The 21397-nt window shown below is 38.3% G+C and overlaps 1 protein-coding gene across 1 annotated transcript in view; it reads right to left on the reverse strand.

Moving 5' to 3' along the window:
• CNTNAP5 (contactin associated protein family member 5) overlaps window positions 1-21397 on the reverse strand; it is a 289197-nt gene that overhangs the window by 104843 nt on the left and 162957 nt on the right. Inside the window, exon 11 of the mRNA XM_064661315.1 lies at window positions 8156-8262. Coding sequence (XP_064517385.1) covers window positions 8156-8262 — 107 coding nt within the window. The remainder of the gene's footprint in view (window positions 1-8155; window positions 8263-21397) is intronic.

A 21397-nucleotide genomic window follows, 5' to 3' on the forward strand; every position in this document is an offset into this window, starting at 1 on the left:
CTCTCTGAAGTATCTGTTAAGTAAAGTAATCTGTTAATCCAACTCTTTTAATTACAGTCCTTAAACCAAAGATTTTATCTCTGCCATAGCTGAAATCTTTAACAGTATATGACTGAGCACAAACATTTGCAAGGTTAAACTTCAGTTGTTTCCAATAAAACATCTTTTCAGCCAGTTTTTCATGAACTGTCCGTTACTATATTGCCATTTGGCTTCCAATCCTACTTTTGCTCTATGCAGTTCAGCTGCAGTCTTCATGGCAGCCTTCACTAAGCACAGGCTTCCCGTTCCACTGTGGAGCTGCCCAGCAGCCCCCATGTTCCTAACTTATAAAACCTCTCCTCTCCCTCAGGCCACTTTAATTTTGATTTTCACCTCCAGTTGTACTTTGACTAAAAAAAAGACAGTTCTTTGTACAAAGACTTGCAGTTTTGCAAATACCTTGAGTAACATATTTAAAGACCCCTGTCTTCAGTACAGGAACCAACTTGTTATTCACCCAGTAAGATGCACCTCTTACCAGTGTTTAAAGTGCTTCTTGCTATTGGACTCAGTGTAAAGGTAACAGTGACACTCAGACTTCAGTTTTGTTACTGGGAAGACAAGGTAAAACTCTCTCTGCTGTGCACAGCAACACATTACTAGTATAGATACCACCAAGAGGTAAGTTCCAAATGAAAAGCAATTTGTTCGGTTGTTTTTTTCCCCTCAGAGGATTCTGTTCTTTTCAAATTTAATGGACACCAAGATAACATTCCTCAAAAAATAAAAGTAAACCTTAAAATTCCTAATATTTCTTTCCTACTGTACTCCCAATTACTTTGGAAACGTGAGCTAGAGATTCAGAATTTGACCTGTACTATTTATGATTACTGAAATGAATCCTGTAGTATTACTGTTTCAAGATTGGATTCAAATAATCTAATAAAAGTAGCTGATAATTTTCAATTTCTCAGAAGGAGAGAACATTTTATGGTAATGTAATAAATAAAATACATTAAAGAGATGTAAAGAACTTTAATTCTTGATTTCATTGGGAGGTGCTGACACTGTCCACTTCCTAGTTAAAACTAGCAGTGAGATCTATGTCACTTTTACCACCTCTAGCAGTTGTACAGTTTTGAAAAAAGGCAGACAGAACACTTGCTGTCAGATCATTTGGGATTCATTTAACTGTTTTGTAATTCTCTGCGTCTTAGACACAAAGAGTAATAATAACACCGTTAATAATAATTATTATTGTATTCAGAAGTGAAAGTTTACATTTTATTTAGACTGCAAAGGCCAGTAAGAGCTGGTGTTTCGAATGGGATCTTCGATCAGCCCTAGACTGACCTTGGACAAATAGATATGCACAAATGTTGACCAGACAAAATTAAGCATTCTCAACAAAATGCTCAGAGCTCCTGGAGGCAGACTGGAGATGACTATTTCACCCTCTGCTTGTGTACCTCAGGCCTGACAGATTTGCTCTTACAGACTCAGACTAATGAGCATTCAACCAAGGATTTTTCTAAATAGCAAATAAAGCAATATGGAATGGGAGATTTCTTCTCATTCCAACAGCAGAGGGATTAGTACAGGCAATGAACTCCGGGAATGATCATCATTCTCACCCTTATAATACAATTGTCTTGTTAAATGCCAGAAAATGAAATCTGTACTCTTGAAAACTGGATTTTGACAGCTCTGCTCTTGACAGACTAATGCAGTCTCTGCTACGGTGTGCCTGGATGACAGATAGATTATTTTTTCTTATTAAAATATATATTTAGTCATCTGATAGAGAATACATTATTTCCATAGATAGATTAAAAATTACTTTTACCAGTGTCACCTAAATGGATGTTCAGGAGAGATACTACCTTTGCACCTGGGGATTAGACAATTTCCTACCATCCAAACTAAGGCTTCCCCTGACCAAGCTGGGAAAGGTCATGTCAAGCCATCCTCCCATGTCACTCTCCTGCTGAGGTTTGGAGGCAGCTGCGTCAGTCACGTAACCCAGCAGTCCCTTCCTGGCCCTAGTGCAGAATGACCTGCAAGTCCTGCTGCTGCAAGAAAGCAGTCAGGAACACCTACTCCATTTTAAGAGCAGTGTTGGAGGGAAATGAGCAATCAAAGACTTGGAGGATGCTATGCAAACCGTGGTATTTTAGTCTTGCTCCCCAAAGTACTGGCATCCCTGTGGTCATGGGATGCCTGGTCATGCAGGCTTCAAAAAGAACTGAGTTAGTCCCCCGCATACTCTGTTCTGCAGTAAAGCCCCAAAGTGAAATATTCTCTGTGTTATTTATAAGGCAATGTCAGGCAAAGGGAAAAACTTTTTTAAATGAACACCGCTGAGAAATGCAGATGTACAATTTACAGATACATGTACTGAAGGGAAAGCATTAATAACGCAACAACTTATTACAAAATAAACAATGAAAATTCATACTCCAAAAGCATGGTGTGAACAAAAATATGCAGGAACAGCAAGTACTGAAGGTTTGATATGAATATTAAATGCATTTTCTTTAGTCAAAGAACACCAATTGTTTAAACACACATGGAAAAAAGCTGTTCCAAGAATCTCAGGCAGGAAAATTGGCTACTCAGGACATTCAAATTACATGACCAAACTCACTGTTATATATCTGTCAAATCAAAACTCTCTGAACCTGATTTGCCCAGCCAGCAAACTGTGTACGAATCTCCCTACCTTGAACACAAGAGAATTACCATTGCCACAGCTGGCATTTTAAGATGCAGCTCCAGTACTACTAACAATCTGGCTGAAGCTATATTAAGCTTTTCAGATCAAAAATGATATATGCAGTAAGCATATTAATATTAAAAATACATTTTCAAAGCCTGAAGTTATGTTAAGTTTATGCCATATCAATGACTTTGTGACATTTCCATTATTGGATGAATCTTTCCTCCAGCAATTACCTAGGCCAATAAGACACATGCCTGTATGTGCAAGATAGATCACACACCAAAGCAAATATTCAGAATTAAATTACATTCTGTTAATTATCACCTTGCAAAGCTTTGGGACATATTGACATCCCCAGAACATGAAGAATAAAACCATTATTTTATATTTCCCATAATTTTTATATCAGTGTTCAGCAGTCTTTGGAATTCAAAAATCCACCCAAGACTAAAAACCACCTGAAATAAAAATAATAGAAATAGAGAAGGGGAAGATGAGGCTTTCTAAGGGACTAACATAACTCACAGAAAAAGGAGATTAATAATCATTATCATGCAATAAAATTATTGCAGTATTCTGTATCTCAGGGCCAGTCTACTTTATACCAGTCTACTGCTCTCACTATCACATGATAATTACAAGAATTAGTAGTATGAAAGAGATGACTGTGCAGCTTTTCGACTATTCCCTTTCAATTAATACATATATTAATTTATATATATTTATATATATATATATATAAATCAATTAAGACCTGTAATTCAATCCTCAGTTTCTCTATATACACCTATAATTCTGACCTACCTTCGGTTGCCTACTGTCTATCTAAGCTAAGACAGTCTCCTTCTATAGATGGCAGACACTGAAACATTTCAGGGGTGGTCCATAAATTTACCATGGCCACCCTATCTCACAGTGAGGCTAGTTAAGTTCTGGAAATAGTTCACACTTTTTACATATAAAGAGAGAGCAGACCACTATCTTAGATTGGATGTCACAGTATCAGACAGCAAAAGATAGATGAGCTGAATCCCACCCAGGCTTTTTTTCTCAAGCTGTGTACTAACATCAGTGTTTCTATCTAAAAGAGGAAAACAGAAAACAATTATCTATTTTGCCATGGTTCACACATGTGATTACATAAGGGATCCTCTCCTATCTATCTGGATTATATCAGACTACTCCAATACCTGACAGATCAGCAGGCTACCCACACACTGTAGAAATGGGGAAATCATCTATCCCTAAAAAGGCTTCAGCTGAGCTAATCTTCCAACCTATTTAAATGCATGCTGTGTGAAACAAATTTAAAAGATAAAGCAAAAAGCAAACCCTGCATTTTACAGATTGAAATGTGATTGTATCCTCAAAGCACTGTCTCAGGTCCAGATAAGCTCAAGTAGCAATAAGCAAAGAGTATTTTCTAAGGAAAGAACTCGCACCATTTCAGTAGATGATATAGATCACACACCTTTTGATATACCCACAAATTGGATCTTATTCCCAACAGACGTGGAGAAACTAAGGCATAACAAAACTCATACACAATCAAATGTAAACCACCTACAGTTGGCTTTATATCTTATAGGGTTACCCCATGACTCTCAGTTTCCCCAAGCTGTGGGCAGTGAAATGGGTATCTGGAGACAGTCAGCACAAGGACATCAAATTGCATGTCCACATGCATTTGTGACAGCACAGCACTGGCACAAGCTTTGGGGTTTCACAGCTACAGAGAGTACAGAGACAGAAACACAAGTGCCCATCAGTACTGTGACTAGCCAGGAAGAAGATGTTTGCACTGGAAGATGTAGGGATGAGAAGTAAATCCACAATGGAAAAAAACCCAATCAAAAAGTAAGAAACAAGAAACAAACCAAACAACAACAACAACAACAACAAAAAAGACTTGGAAGGTACTGAGAATATTCCACGTGGCATTTAGTGAAGAATGATTAACCATTACTAAGCAAAGAAATGTGCTTATGCATCAGGCAATAAGCTTTGCAGGAAAGAAACTACCTGTTTAGAAAATATTAAACTCTTATATGCTAGTGAAACCCAGAAAACATGGGGTTTAGCACTATTTCAGAGAAGAGGAGGAGAAGCAAGACCAGATGAGACTTCAGGGCAAAATTTTTCTGCCACACAATAGCTATTTAATGGGACAGGACCACACCCATTTAAGTGGCAGACTTGCATGTGGATCAGGCTGATTGCCAAACAGCTCTGTGACGGTTTAGGAGCTTCCAGTATCATAAGGGATTGTGAGTGAAAAGGATACCTGAGGTTTGCAGAAAACTAGCTGCCTCTGGTAAGATTAAGGCCACACCTAGAGCCAGCTATTTCTTTACATGTATCTTCAGATGCACACTTTTGCTTCCTCCACACATCTTGAATTTCAACTACCCATTTTCAGTCATGACAGACACAATCTGGTCCCGCATATCTGACATGGTCTTGCAAACATTGTCCCAGCTGTGTCTTCTATCAACTTACTGTTCTGTTCTGACACTGTCTAATTCCCCTCTGTTGCATCAAATGCAAACTATTCATCTTTGCTTTTCATGGCACATTTCAGACTTATCTACCTGTCGTGACTCTGACACTTGCCTTCTCAAAAATGTCAAACTCTTCTGGTCATAGCCTTATATTTTTCAAACATGCACATTTTTTTATTGCTTTCTCCCATGTCACTCCATGTTTGCAAGCATTCAATTTCTTCCTCTTTTTAATCTCCGCCTTATGACTATTTGGCTACAAGAAAGCCTAGAAACAATTATGTACCTAGTAGACTGAAACTGCCACCTATGATGCTGATGAAGCCTTTTTGGCACTCTATCACCTGTGCCAGCATGTTTTTTCCCCTCAGAAATTTAACTGCAAACTCTTTAGAAAAGGGATAGTATGTATTGTTAGCTGTTCCTCACAGCAGGATCCAGGGTGGTCCAGCAATATTTGGAAGAAAAAAGTAAGATTGCTTACGTATCAACCATAAAATGCATTTCAACACTTCACATGATAACAGTAAGTTAGGGACACTGTCTCTTCAGATCTCAGTTCTTAAAATGGAAAGGTCTCCCAGTCTGAGGTAGTAAAACATAAACCAATTAATTCTAGGTTGCAGATGCATGTCATGCAGTTCTTCCTGGAAGCATGGCAAAGAATGGGTCTTTTTACAGTTTTCATCCACCTGTTACCACACCAAAAGGAGGCAAAACTCATGGTCACGCAACTCACACAAAAAAAGAAATTCAGACAATAATGAAACAATCCACCCTGTTTCACTTACAGCAGATTGCCAGGTAAATCTTTCCCTTGTTGCTGCACGGACTTGGGTCTGAAGGGCAGTTTAATGAAAGAAATAGCCTCTCAAAAGTGGTATAAGTTCAATTTCAGGCTTGTCAGCCTCAGTGTTCAAGTAAAAATGAAAATCTCTTGAGATTATGTTTCAAACCTTACAAAATTAAATCTTTTACTTTGATAGAACTACACTGAATTACATGATTGGAGACTTTGCTATACATTGAGGATATGAGTTATGCTGTGATCAAATCTGTGGCTTTAATTCACCTACCAAAAAGTACTCCTGTATGTCAACCACTATCACCTGAAAGAGGTAATGTCTCTTGTTCTGCAAATTTCTTATCAACAGTCTGCATTTGCCCACCGGCTTTGAATTTGTTTCATTGCATTTCAAGCACATGAATGCATTTCTCCAGACTAATGCTGCTGTTTATCAGCCTTGCTTGGCTTACAGGGCAGCTGGCTCCACAATCTATCTGGAATCAAATTAGCTGTTGATAAGATAGTTGTAAATAAGCTGAGCAGGTGAATAGCTGTACATCACATCTGTGCATATCTTGATCTACTGAAAAGTCTGAACACAAGACCTTCCTGAGAAACTTTTCAGAGTAGTTTCTACAGCAGTGAGCCTTAAATAACTGCAGCTACCTCTGTGCCTTTGAGAGCGCAAACATGAGCTGACAGCAGTAGGAGGCTTCACTAGCTCCACAGAAATATGTATGTGGAAAACTGGTCATGAACCAGTTCTATGAGGTAACGAAATAGTCTCCTTTGGATAGAAGGCACACTGAGTTGGCACAGACATAGTGAGCCTCAGGCCCCGAGCTCATATGACAGCACAGATGTAGCCTAGAGTTGTGTCCCTAATCACCTGTGATGGTCAATAGTGACAGCTCTCTTCCTTCCCCAAGGAGCCTTTTCCTTCTCACCAACTGAGAAGGGAAACCTTTGGTTCAAAGGTTTGAAGAAGGGTGCTGCCTTTTGGAACAAAAAAAGCAATGGACAAGAAGTAAGCCCTCTTTTTAAAGCTATAAACTCAGTGTTTTTCTTCCCGTCCTTCATCTGGCTTGGCATGATTTCCACACCAAGCCCCTGGTCTCCTTTGTGTTTACAATGTAGAGTTCAGGCTGACAGATCCACGAACAGACCTCTGAACAGCCTCTCCTGTCAGCTGCAGATCCCACAAATTATTTCGCCATTAACTAGCAAACCATTTACAGTCTCCAAAATTACAATACAGTTGCCAATATTCTCAGCTTTAAACCACTAAGTACCTTTCCTTCTCTTCTGCCTTTTAGCTTAACAGGGGGAAAAAAATGTATATAACCAATCTCATCCTATCTGCGGTCCAAGTGTTCATCAAACACCCGGAGTGGTTATAGTTGTATTCCTGGAATTGTTATTCTTACTCACCTTTTTTTTCTCTTTATTTCCCATGTTAGAACTGGAAGTTTGCCCTCATTTTCTGTTTTGCCTCTTAGTCAGCTGTATAAAGAGTCTTTATTTTGGCTTTTCTTTTCTCTCCTCTCTATTTTTATTAGAATTCACAGCATGTTGTGCCTCTGCTGTTTGAAAGGGTTTTTTAACCTTTTAAACACCTTAATATTCCTTTTGCTGTGGATTTCAGGAGCCGAATGTTTCATGTACTGTCAGTTTCAGATACTATTAATAGCAGCAGCCAAAAAAAAATCATAAACAGTTGAAAATTGGGTTCTTGCAACACAAACTTTCATATAATCTAAAAACAAAGAAGATCAGGGAGGCAAAATTGACATAAAGCCCTAAACACAGACTAAAGTCAGCCAGCTCAGCCCAGCTAAATTCAAGTAAATGTTGAATGACCAATGTGTCTATGATACGGATGTAATATGCATGACTTTATGATTCTCCAAATCAATGTTCAGTGTGAGGAAAAAAGCCACAGAAAATTAGTTAACATAATCTGGTTTTGTTTTCTCCAAAATATTTGTCAAAAACATGCATATTTGCAAATATATTCCTGTGTACTCTTGACCCATTCAAACCAAGTCAGGACATGCTATATCCTGTGGTATGATATGACCTCTCACAAAGCTCCTTCCTGGTTTATGTGCACCTTGACATACAAGCTGTAGTAGAAAATGCTGTAGATGTGGGTTTACTTACAGTTGTGACAGGTCGCTCCCGTGTAGCCTGTATCATTGCAATCGCAGTAAAAGGTGGTCCAGGACTGAGAGCATTTACCTCCATGTTCACAGTAGTTGGGTAAACATCTAATTTGAGAGAGTTTTAAAAAATATAATTAATTATAAAGATTTCTGTAAAAACAATGTGCTGTAAAAAAATAATAAAACTGCCTCAACTCCTCATTCAGGCAAGAGTTTCCTAGGGCTGATTCACTGTATAATACTTATTCCTCTGATCTGTAATTCGCCTCCAGCGCAAGCATCGAAGAAAACAACATTTAAACTATCCAGCAGGTAGGTTAAGATCACTCTCAATAAAAATATTCCACCTGTTAGCAATTAAAGTGTCACAAACTTTCTGAGCACAGAACAAGAAAAGTAACAGGCAAAAATGCTATTGAAATCTTGTTTCAAAGGAGAATCCCCTGTTCTCTGATTAAACAGGAACCACTGTTATCAAAATTAGGCTGAGTTACATTTGTGGTAACACAAGCAGCATGCAAATCTCTGAAGTGAGAGGAAAAATACGCTTCAATTATGAGTTCTGTACTGTCTCCTCTTTTCCTCATTTTAGTTGCTGTGCCTCTGAAGTATTATTGTTAAACAAATTAATAAAAGAAGAAAGAGGCACAACAGCATGCAGCTCAGGAAGTGAACAGAAACAAAAGCTGTGGGAGATAAATTCAATCTCCAGGACAAAAAGTGAATGCTGATCTGAACTCCCCTGGTATAAATGCACGCAGTGCAATGGAGTTACACCAACCTAAATGGAAACAGATTGTTCTCTTGTTTGCTGTTGCTTTCATTTTTTCTTTCTTCTTACTGTATATTAATCTCTTTTACACAGTATGTCTGACTTTTGAAAAATAAGTAACTTGTTTATACTGCTGATTCAGTTGTGATGGGTGGGTGGAGAGGAAACAGGCAACCAATTTATCTCTTACACAACAGAATTCCATTAGGGTTTGCTTTGCTGTAATTTGAGATTCAAAACCCTTTTATGCCCAGAGCTTTCTGTGGTGTTAGTGCTGAAGTCACTGATGCTACCTAGATTTTTGCCAGCTGAAGACATTGTGTTGCGGTTCATCTCATCCTTAGAAATTTTTTTGCATATAAGTATGCATTTTGCCTTTAACTGTGGCTTTCAGTTTATTTCATCTAGATTACTTACAATTAAAACCCATTTCATGCATGCAAGCAAAAAACCTGTATGTCCCTAGCAGTCATCCATCTTCACCAGCCTTCTGAGCCTCACCAGCCAAGTTTTCATCAACCTACCTGAGTACAAGGCTGTTTAGAGCTGTCAAGCATTAATAACCCAAAGAAACCTGTTTCTGTGCCCAGAGGCCTATCAGACTAACCTCTCATTCTCAATATGCTCCATGATAGTTCACACAAACATATGTATATTCATCTCAGTGTGAGTCTGGGATTGATTTTAGAACCCAGCTTCACTTGATCACTATTTTATACCATCCTACATAAAATTATAAGGATCATAGAAAAATATTAAGATGAAAGATTAATTATTTTTATTAATGTTTACTCAATTATTGCCATTATTTATTATAATACTAGAGAAATAAGGAATTCAAGAAGAAAGTATACTATTTATAACTATCTGTAACATTTTTTAAAACAATTATAAAATTTATTACTCTTGTAAAAATCATTGTCATGGCTTCTATTAATCATTGGGCTCAAATACAAAATGAGGAAAGAGTATGGCAATTACATGGCTGGTTTTCCAGCTTTTCCAGGGAGCTTTTTCCAGTGCTGTGGGAGAACCTGTTCTTTCTAAAACAAGAAACAAAGGGGAGGGCCAAAACCACTGAGTTTCCCCCACTCTTACAAGTCAGCTATTCTGAGAAGGGATAAGATTCCGTCTTTTAATGGTATGCTGAGCAATCATCTAACAGCCAAACAGGCTGCTGGTGCAGTGACAGCCCAGCCAGCCTCTCTGCCATCACATCTACTCCTAGTAATAGCAAAGTGAGATTTAGAAGCTTTGGGTCGATGCTGAAGAAAGCACAAGCAGCCTTACAGGATGGCACAAAGAGGACCTGCACCCTGCTATGTTCTGGAGGACTGTGACAGCTCCCTGAAACCAGTAGCTCCCCAGCAGCACAGTGGTACACCACCATTGTGGTGATACATATGAATTTTGCCTGTGAGAGAAGATGTACTCATATTTGTGCTTTGTTTAGTGCCTGCCCTTGCCTCAGCGCACTGCCTTTACTTCTACTTGCTATTTAGTGATAAACATTCATTTATATCACCTGTACAACAGCAGTAGTTCTATTCACATCACAGGGATGCTGGTGACATGAAACATCTGATGTTAACAGAGCTCTTTGAAGAGGTAAAAAGAATAGTGCTGTGTTATTATCACAATTTACATCATCAGTGTAATGGACAAATACGCTTTCTGCCTATTTCAAGCTGCCTTTTATTAATTAATCCAATGCAGTAGAGCTAATTACTAGTAATTTGCAGTTTCCAAAGGCCTGTATGTAAAGGCTTAGCCACATTTATTCCGTTAAAACAGTTTCCTTTAAAGAGTTTACAAAGTTGAAGGTCACTTCTCATTTCTACTTGTCTTGCAAATGCAGACACTTTTTCTTCCCCCAACAATGCACAAAATTCAAGTCAAACAACCATGTAATCTTTTAATGATATTCATAAATTCAGAATTAAACTTTTTTTATTCCTTAGTCTATTTGCCTTAATTAGCACCAACTGCATTGATCTTGTTTTCGGTCAGATAACCAACCCTTCTAAGAGCTTATGAAAAAAATTTCTTTGCAACTCTAATAATTACCATAATCCCATTCTAGCTGAGCAGTTGTGTCTTCATTAGAAGCAAAATTTATCCTAATTGTCAGAGAACTCATATTTAAGAAATAGCTATGATTAAAATTAATCAAGGCATGCCTAAGTCACAGGTTGTTCCATTGCAAACTGTCCCAGATCCTCGTGTTGAAGAATTTAAATATATGTAATTTAAAATTTAAATTAATATTTTCATTCTAGTGGAAACAAACAATTTTAGCAAAAAAAATAAAAATAAAAAATGCAGTGGTGTCACAGAATGTTTCACAGACAAAAATTTGCAGGAGACAGCCCCTGACCTATTTGCAATTGAAAAGAACAAACAGATCAACTCAATTTTTGTATCATAAATGAGATACTTGGAAATTTAAGGATTTGCCTAAGACAATTTGTGACAGCCCAGAGACTTGATCTTCCAGATTAGTTCATAGAATATATTGTGATGAAAAATTCTTATTCAAAAAAATAAATGAAGCAAATAAAATTTTCCCTCCTTAAGCCAAACTGGAAAACACATCCCTCAGCCATCTAAGTGAGCAATATGCAGAGCCTGCACAAAAGCTTTCACTGTCCTTAAAATGAAACATTCACCTCCAAAACTGTATGTGTGTTTCCTTTGAAATCACAGGACAAACTGCGTAGACATTGCGGGGGGGGGGGGGGGGGAGAGGGAGAAGAAATTTGGCCCTCTGATAGGAATGATGAAGAAATAACAATGACAAAATTACTTGAGTAGGAAGGCTGAAGGATGTAACACATTTGATGTTACATTTGACTAGAATAAACCCAGTGTAGTCAATAAGCACCTCTGAGATTTTGTTATAGTCCGCACTACACATCCTGCCAGCACTACTCTCTATCCTTCCTAAATAAACAGGAAAGAAAGGGAACCATCACAGAGAGAACGGAAAAAGGTGCACACCCCCTCAATATTAAGACTGTCAATATATATAATTTTGAGACAAGCACTAAATCCCTAAAATTCAACAATGTTGTAGCAAGAAAATACATGAAATTTTAGAAGATTTTCTATCAAGAAAGCATTTTCCTGAATATTATCTCAAATTAATTTTTATTTCAGCATGTTTCCTTATTTAAGGCCAGCAGCTATTTAATGTATCATTAACAAAATATAACATTAAAAGAGATGATTTCATATAGTAGGTATGCATGTATGATGAAACTCCTGGTGTTGCTGTAAGAGACTGTATTTTCCTCTGGTAAAATGATGTCTTTCCCCTAAACTCAGTAAATTGAGGCCAGTTGCAATAACACGGGTTTTGGCCCTGTTGTGCTGAGCCGCGAATTTGGTAAATTCCTTGCCAAAGGTTATTTTTGGGTTCAAGGGGAGACCAGACAAACATTTAGAAGAAAAATCTACCAGTGGTACTACATAGACAACATATAACAGCTTCAGAGGTTTACCAAGGAGAAAACTAATGAAGATTAGAGAGCATCAGAAAAAGCATTGCAGAAGAACATCCCATTCTTATTTCTCCCCAGATGACTTTTTGTGGTAAAATAGTGGGCTAAATCTCCTTAACTAAAGGGAGAAAAGAGAACTACCAGAACCAGAGGGAGGATGGGAGAAAGAGTGTGTAAAAGCAATATTACAACAGGCTCTAAAAGAATTAACACTCTTCAGACCCTTGATTTTCCTCAGCAGACATTCCCTCCTTATCACCCCACCTTCCAACTTCTCTTTCCTCTTGCAACTTTAAAAAACCAATCAACAACGTATTAAAAAGTCTTTTGGCATACTTAATCTTTTATTTTTAAATCATCTACATTTTCTTTCCTAAACTTATTATGTTATGAGATCTCACAGAATACAAAGAGAACAAGAATAATGTGAACAAAGACAATTCTTCTTTCCATGCTGGAAACCATATACTCTATCCCACTGAATGGAAGAAAAAAAAAACCTGAAAGAAAAAAAAAAGGTATTTCTGTCATCTTAATAACTTGTCACAAAGGTAGGTTTTTCTTCTTTTTGAGATTTGCAAAACTTGATGACTGGACTTCTCAAATATATTATTTCCATTGCTAGCCACCTTGGTTTTCAGAATCTGAACTGGCATACCACTGAGAGACCAATATTTAGAAGATCTGAACATTGATGACAACAGCCCTCAGGCATGACTGGGACAGAACTGTGGGAGGAGATTGTGCTGGGACTGGCACGAGTGAAGGGAAAAGAGCCTGTTATCTATTCCTTAGATAAAAGGCATTTTTTTTAGGTTTGATTGCTTTGTTGTTAGAACACCTACATATTTAATAGAGGTAAATGTGCTGACAGTTTGGCTTGGCATCAGCTGAAAGGATTTTATATAAATAAATTTGAAAATGAAAAAAGGGAAACAAATAAACCATCCTGTACAGACAGCTGTTCCATTTAGAATTCATAATTTTACAAAGCAAATGCAGAAAAGCCATCTGCAAGAATCAAACAAACAAACAAGGATAGGATATTATCTCCTACATACATCCCCATATTTGACCTTTAATTTACCAAGGCATTGCACATTCCATGAATTTTGACTCTAAAGGAATAGCAATAGAGGTGAACTCTATTCAGGTACCCCCCACATCTCAATTCCACACTCAAGCTGGATTCCAAAAGCCACTTAAGTAGCCCTTTACCCACCTTCAAACTGCCTTCTTTCTCCACAAGGGTCTCACTCAGTACAAATCTCTCTCCCATGCAAGTGGGAATTCCCTACACTCTTAGAGACAATGCTAATTATCTCAAATGTCAGCAACTTTTCACAAGTAGAAATCATTGCAGTTATAAGAAGGAGTTCATCCTGCTCAAACCAGTTCTTTACCTACACTTACAGGATTTACTGAACGATACTGATCAATCTGAGAAATCTATCTTTATTTTGCTCTGAAACACAGTATTTATACAGACCAGTGATGCTTCATGGGCCTGAACCGTCATTTTCTGCAGCTGGTCTTGCATGTATGAAACAAAGCCACGGAAAACAAAGTTAAGGCAGGGCAGGCAAAACCAACTCACGGCATTAACCAAGTAATCTGAGCATTTATTTTCATTCCCATTAAACAAACACAAAGCCTAGAATGCTGCCCCCTTCTCAAAAGGGGATTTTGCACTGTGGTTGCCTAACTTTTCAGGGACTTTGCTCTGTAAAAATATATTCTTATTTTATAACTACCACAGACCAAGTGCATCTGACAGCACAAAGATCATATACCAGTCTAAGAGCAGGAAATTGTTCTGCATAAGTTTATTACACTTCATTGTCAGTCAGCCCTCAAGCTATCACAGAGAGAAGTACTGCCATTACCTGCATTATTCAGCTAAATTTAAACATTAAAATAGGTATGAGGAGATGGGGGGATGCTCTTCAGAACTGCGGGGATTTTAATTCCAACACCCAGCTTTGGATGCCTGTGGGTTTGGATTTTTCAAAACTTGCTCAGTTTTTCTGCATCCCGTCCTTTCACCCTAAAACCTGGATTGTACTGAAAGGATTTCCAAGACTGACACTTCAAAATGAGCTACCTGCAAGGATTTAATTCCATTAATTTAATTCCATTAGTTAGGATGTCTAATCTGTGATGTAGGTGCATACTTTAGGGAAGGACCCAAGAGGTTCTTCAGCTCTCACAGAACATAATGTATTTCTCTATTTCACTGTCTAGTGATCTTTACAAGGGATTAACACATTATTATTTCCAGCATTTTGCTTTGGTTTTAGTACAGAGAAAGTGGAAAAAACATAATTTCTTTAAGGACAATTTGATGAAAAAGGCATTTCTAACAATATTTTAATTTTTGCTGGACAAGCACAAAGTAAATTGTCAGTGTCTTACAAAGTACCAAGTATGAAAAAGGGGAACTTTTTGAAAATTTTCCACAGTTTCCTTAGTCAATATATAAACTGGAAGAAGACATAACACTTCATTATACCCTGAGCTATTTGTAAACATGTTCACTGACTCCTAAAACAGGCAAGGAGGACAAAAGGTGAGGGGAAAAATAGTCACTCACAGGACTGAAGTGATCTTTTTAAGATTTTTAAGATGACACAAAAGATCAGAAGAACTATTAACCTGGACCATCAGATCCTTATAACTAGGCAGGACAACTCCTCCTGTATGTAGCATTTAATGGAAAAACCCTAAATCCAGGTATTTCACAATCTGAAGGCGTGCAGTACAAATGCTTTGTTTTGTCCGAGGTGGGCAATATTTAAACCAATTTTGGGATTTAATCAAAATCAGAAATGTCTTAAAAAAGGACACATGACACTCCCTCTTATGTCTTCAAGTCGTCCCAGCTTTGATAATCGTCCTAACTAAAGGAGAGTAATCTAAAATATTCAAGTTGTTGCTATAAAACATAAGCAAAGAGAAAATAATCTGGACTATAACATATTTGTAATTTCTGAAAAAAAAGGCGCTAAATACTAAAAATAGAAAAACTATAGAAAATTACAAGAATGGATGCCAAATTGTGTGTTGCTTGTGTTTTTTTTTGTTGTTGTTGTTGTTTTTTTTTTTTTAATTATTCTTTCTACAATACACTGCAGGTATTTAGGTGGAGTTGAATGCAATGTTAAGTGTTTGTTTTTTCAATCCCAGCCTGGGACTCTAACAAATAAAATTAAAACTCACTGGACATAATTAGCCAGGGTATTTTCTCATTTGCATGGCCAAATTAGGGGGGGTGGAAGGATCATATATAGTTTGACTTCTGCTGCAGGGAATATGTTAAATCTTGGATGTGATTTGGGAAACATAAAAAAACCACTGAGCTTCCATTGGATTTATCCTAACACCCTTCACCTGAAATAGTAATTAATTTCCCAAAGGCCCATTTTGACAGTACAAGACATAAGCAATGTTAAGTTCAGCACTAAAAGGAAAAAAAAGTAAAATAAATACTATTTCTTGTAAGTAAAAACTGATAATAAAATCTAATAGAATCTACAAAGGAAATAGGCATAAAGAAGGATTTAAAAGGTCAGCTCTATTTAGCAAGGAAAAAGAACACTTTAAGATAATTTATTTAGAAAATATGATGAAGAATTTTCACATATAAAACATAGGTAGGGATAAAAGGATAGGACTAAGGACAATATTTGTGCTCTGCAACTCAAGCAGTACAGGGGAGCCAACTCCAATGAATCAACTCCGTACACTTCTCCTTAATGGGGTAAACTGCTAATGCCAATCCCATGTACCACATGCTGCTCTCTCCATTTGTGTTCGCTAGGAGAATTGGAACATGCAGATGAATCTTGGTTTAATAAGGATGGTAACATCAATGTGTGCTTGTGTCTGCCCACTGATGCTACAGAGGTGAAACACTGCCAGGATTCACAAGAAAATATCTGAGATCAGGTTTTGTGTTCCTCATGGCAGATCAGTGGAATTCCCAGGATGTTCTACAAGGTGCACCATTCGTCCATCTGCTAAGGTGGATTCAATGTGAATATTTTTTTTACCTTCCCTCCCTCCTCCAGGTCACTTTATGGAACTGAAGTTCCCAGTGTTGCCCTTGACAAGTACTGTCAGTAGTTGCTATAGCAAGGGAAAGGTGCCAGCCAAGGGAAAACAGGACAACTCTTTCAAAGCTTCATCAGTGCAAAATCAACATAAACTGCAGTAGTCAGACTAATGTACCTCAGCAGTTGTAGACAAGGAGAGCAGCACATGGATTCATCTATGCATTCATGCAAACCTGAGCATAAAGAAAAGCAGGCTCTGACTATGCTGGTAGTTCGTTTATGAATAACAATAGCTCAACATATAAAAGACCTTCCTAATCCAAAGACTACCTAATGTTATATACTCAAGCACAAATCACGTATAGAATTTATGACAATATAACAGTGGGTGTACAACAGTGTGCTTTTGCATCTACCTCAGCTCTATCTCTGTCCAGCTAAACTGCCAATGAAAAGTTAACTGCTTCAAGCCATTTCAGTCCTGGCAGGAATAGCAGAATCATAAAAAATTTCAGACTCCTTAACAGAGTTTACTCTGTCACGGTGCAATTCTAATACTTCATCCTTTGTGATGGAGGCTGACAAGTTCAAAAGCATTAATGGAACCAATGTCATTGTTATGGGTGTGTGCCAAGAAGATTTGCCTCAAAAGCCTTGGGGAAGCAAACATTTGTCTAGCACCACCTCGAGGGGCAAAGGAGATGTACCAATTCAGGGGAAAAGAAACCAGTTTTCTACTTACAGGGAAACTGTGCTCTTTAGCACAAGTTATCCCAACTGCAATACCTTCTAAGCACTTCTCTTTATAGACTTCAGAGGAGCTAGTAGGGGGAACTACACCAGATCTTACCTGTTTGTGTACATACAGAGTACGAGGACTCCTGGAAATGGAATTTTCTTCTCTGTGACTAACACCGCAAAGCAGTTTGTCCTGCTGCATGTAAGTGCATGAGATTAATCAACCCATGCCTTCAGGCTGCAGGCAACATTGCAGCCCTTGCTGCTGTTATTCCAAGGGGTCCATCTGCAGTAAGAGCAGCAGGCCTTGCTCAGCCCAAAGGGAGCATCTGTGCCGTATGATGAAGGGTTGGAAATCCAGTGTTTCTGGACTGAGGTATAATGATTTTCTGGCACATTTTCCTAATATCCATGGCAACTCTTGAGCTGCAATATCTCTTGAGCCCACATTCCTGCATCTATTCTCTGAACAGAATGCCAACCACAGCAAACAACCAACTCAGCTTCAGGACTGAAGCTAGTATTTCAAGTCACAAAATCTGGCATTTGAGCCAATTGCTGAATGGGAAGTCCCAGAGCTTCTCAACAGTGTGGCCAAATCCTCAGCGTCTGCATATTTGTTTTCCTACCCATTTCATTTATTTTTAAATGAGTGGCTGACTGAGTTTTCCCCAGGCTATGCCTTCCATTGTTTGCCCCCACACAGACAGACCCACACGCCCGTTATTACACTGACAGGTAGAAAAAGAAAACACAGCACAGAAAGTATTGGTACTTAGCAAAATTCACAGCCAGATTCTAATATATTTTGAGATTACCACAGCTATGATGTAATATATTTTGGTTTTGAGCAACAGAGGTACAAAGAGCTGGGCATAATGAAACTTTTGATTTAAAAAACAGTGAGGAACTTGGACTTTGTAGTCCTAAGTTTATCACCTCCCTCCAGACTTGCTTCAGATCAACAGTGCCTGTCCTTCAGTTTCCTTACTCTGACAGGGTCACAGCAAAAATGCTGATGAAATAAGTTCAAGAGCATCCTACTGAACACTTAGCCAGCTTCCAGCCATCTGTGGCTTACGGATTCATGTACGCCTTGCTGACTTTTTCCTTTACATTTGACCTCTACAGCATCTAACAACATCCAATTTGATGTAGTGTAAGATTTGAATTTGCGAGAAACAGCAAATTCTTGTTTATTATTCACCTCCTTCATGCTGCTCCGCATCACAAAACTCTGCCTAGCTTTTTCTTCTCCAGGCTGAAGAGTCTAAGCCTATTTAATCAATCCTCGTAGAGAACAGTTTGTGGCACACAAAAGAATAGAGTGTCAGTTTTAGAAACAGCCATGAGGCCTGAAAGACAGACTTATAGACCGCGTAGTCAGAGCTGCATACAGAGCCTCCTCTGAGCGGCCCAGAGAGGATGCATTTCTTGGAAAGGGCTGGTCAGGCCAAGGCTGAGGTCAGTGAATACATCCAACTGGATTTCAATTTCATCTTTGAGCAACTGAAATAGAAGTTGCAAAGGGATCAACACATAGCTGTTGGCTTGATTAACTAAGTTGGAGATGTTTCTATAGTTATCCATTGCCTCAGTCCCTGCCTTCTTCAAACAGCTTACAAACTTCTCACCCTCATTTTCAGTACATCTGAAAGAGAGGCAGACACCTGAACTCCAAGAAGTCATAGGATCTTATGAAAACAGAGGACCAAGCAGAAGGGAATCAAGTTACTTTTCATCAAAGAAAAATCCCTGCTTGAGCTTAACCACCATTCTAGGCATCACAGAATTTGCAAGGAAGATAATCCAAAAAAACCCCAGGGCAATAAATTCTGCAATCACATAGCTTCATCCTGCAGTTGTAAAAATGAATCAAGCAAGTTAGGGAAGTGACATATTAGTAAGAAGTGTTGCTCCTTTCCCCTTCATATATATATCTCAGGTTATTAAAAAAGCCACCAAACCATACCATGGGCTACACAGTCCCCACTGCAGCACTCACTGCCTTAGAGTGTTTGAGAGACATATCTACTAAATGAGCTTTCTCACAGGTGTGAGATATCCTGAGTTGAATACCTGAAAGATATTTCCCACTTGGTTTTGGGTTGGTTGTTTCATTGTTTTTTGGGTTTTGTTTTGTTTTTTTATCTTGAGCAGTGTTATGGTTGTTGACACTTCAGAACCCCCAAAGCAAGAACAAGACACAGCTGTTTCAGCTGCTGGAGAAGCCTGAGCAAATGCAACAGAATTGCACAGAGCTGGAGGCAACTTGGAAGATCACTCAGTCCATGCTTACACCCCAAGGTAGAATCACCCATACCCATGTTCATTATTTCTCACAGACTCATCCAACTTTTGTAAAGCCTTCCAGTGACAGAAACTTGACAGTCTCCTCAGGCAATCTGTGTCACGGCTGCTTTCCTACACATCTTGGTCAGAAAAGATGATTATTCCCTTCAGTGCTGCAGCAGCCTTTGAGCACCTGAAGATCATTATTCTGCCTCCCCTCACCAATCTCTTCTGGTTATTACCAAACAAGTCATATTTCTTCAAAAAGGAGTCTCAGCATCATTGGAGGAAGATGTTGGAAAATTCTTTTAACTTTAGCACAATAGTGTTTGATCCCTATATCCACGGTTAATACTTAGTTTTGTACCATACAGTGCTTAGTAAAAATGTGGAGATTAATGTGGCTTTGTATTAACTCCCTAATAGCCAGCTATTGCTTCCTTATTTACCTATATCAGTGATTAATATGTACTAGCAGATGCCTTAGTTTTGAGAACAAGGATTGTATGTCTGAGCAAAGAATGATAAGAGAAATACATTAGGACCTGACCACATATTTGAGGTACTCTCAAGGTGAAGAGATTAATTAGAAGATCTGGAACCATATCCAAATAAGTCCATAGAAATAATTAGCATATATGCATACATTCCAGAAATGTAATGAATATGTAATATAAATGTAGCAAATGTGTATTAGTTTCATGGATATAACTTGGTCTGTTTGGTTGCTGGGTGTGCACGTTAGGTCAAATGACCCCCATGCATCCAGCACTGAATAAAGTAGTGTTGGCTTTCTAACCTAACAAACTGGTTGGAGAGTTTATTTCCTGTTTTTTGGCGACATGGTTAAAGAACTTAATCAACCTGTCTTTGCAAGGCATGTTTTCCAGTCCTATTTTATGGGTTTTTTTTTAATCAACAGTGGGCCATTCAAGAAACAGTTTGGGTTCTGTATATCTTTATAGAGAATAGAAATTTAGAAGCATAACTGATAACCAAGGACAGCTAAATGCCAAGTGGAAGCCCTGGATAAGGTTTACTTTACAGTGTTTGCTTATCTCCCTGCTGCTCCTCACTTGGACGCATTAGCACACCTGATTTTTTTACCAGCTGCTTTTGGGTTCAAAATTTGTCCAGCTGCCAGTTATATCAAATTTCAATATGAAGGCTCTACATAGTAAGAGCCTAGTATTTTGGTATCAATGCTATGGTTCAGGGGTCCTGCTTAGATCAGGGGAACGGCATCAAGCATGTTTTCCTCTAAGCTAACAGGATAAAACACTGCATGAAAAAAATAGCAAATGATCTGAGTTTCTGGCCTATCACAGCACTAAATAAACCTCAGGTTAGAGAATTATTATTAGCACTAGAGAAACTAAGACATTTGTTATCATTCTCCTGAAGAAACAGGTTAGGATTTGTCAGTTTGAGAAGGCTCAAGAAGATTCAACTCTCCTTTCTGCCCCATGCACACACATTAGCCATAGAAGGGAAGCACTGGCATCTCCAGGGACAGCAGCCTTGTGCCTTTCATCAGTGTTAAAAAAACTGAAAGAAGAGATCTGTGCCAGGCACACTGCAGCTGGCTGCTGCACTAGATGCAGCTGTGATTTCTTACCCTGCTGAGTGAGAAGTTTCTGTAACCACATCCCTAAACCATTTTCAAGAGGCTGCTTGACAGGGTCAAGAAATCTTTGCAAAGACCATAAAATACTGAAGAGGGAAATGCATTTTTCCATTAGGAAAAAGACATTCTCTTGTATGCTGTTTTGTTTTTTTCTTCTCTAAACCAGAAATACTTATGAAAGTCTTTCCATTTTATATTTGTAAAGGCTTAACACATGACCTACAGGTGAAGGACAGAGAGCCTGGCCATACAC

The sequence above is a fragment of the Pseudopipra pipra genome, chromosome 7, assembly GCF_036250125.1.
Source record: "Pseudopipra pipra isolate bDixPip1 chromosome 7, bDixPip1.hap1, whole genome shotgun sequence".
In the NCBI taxonomy this organism is placed as follows: domain Eukaryota; kingdom Metazoa; phylum Chordata; class Aves; order Passeriformes; family Pipridae; genus Pseudopipra; species Pseudopipra pipra.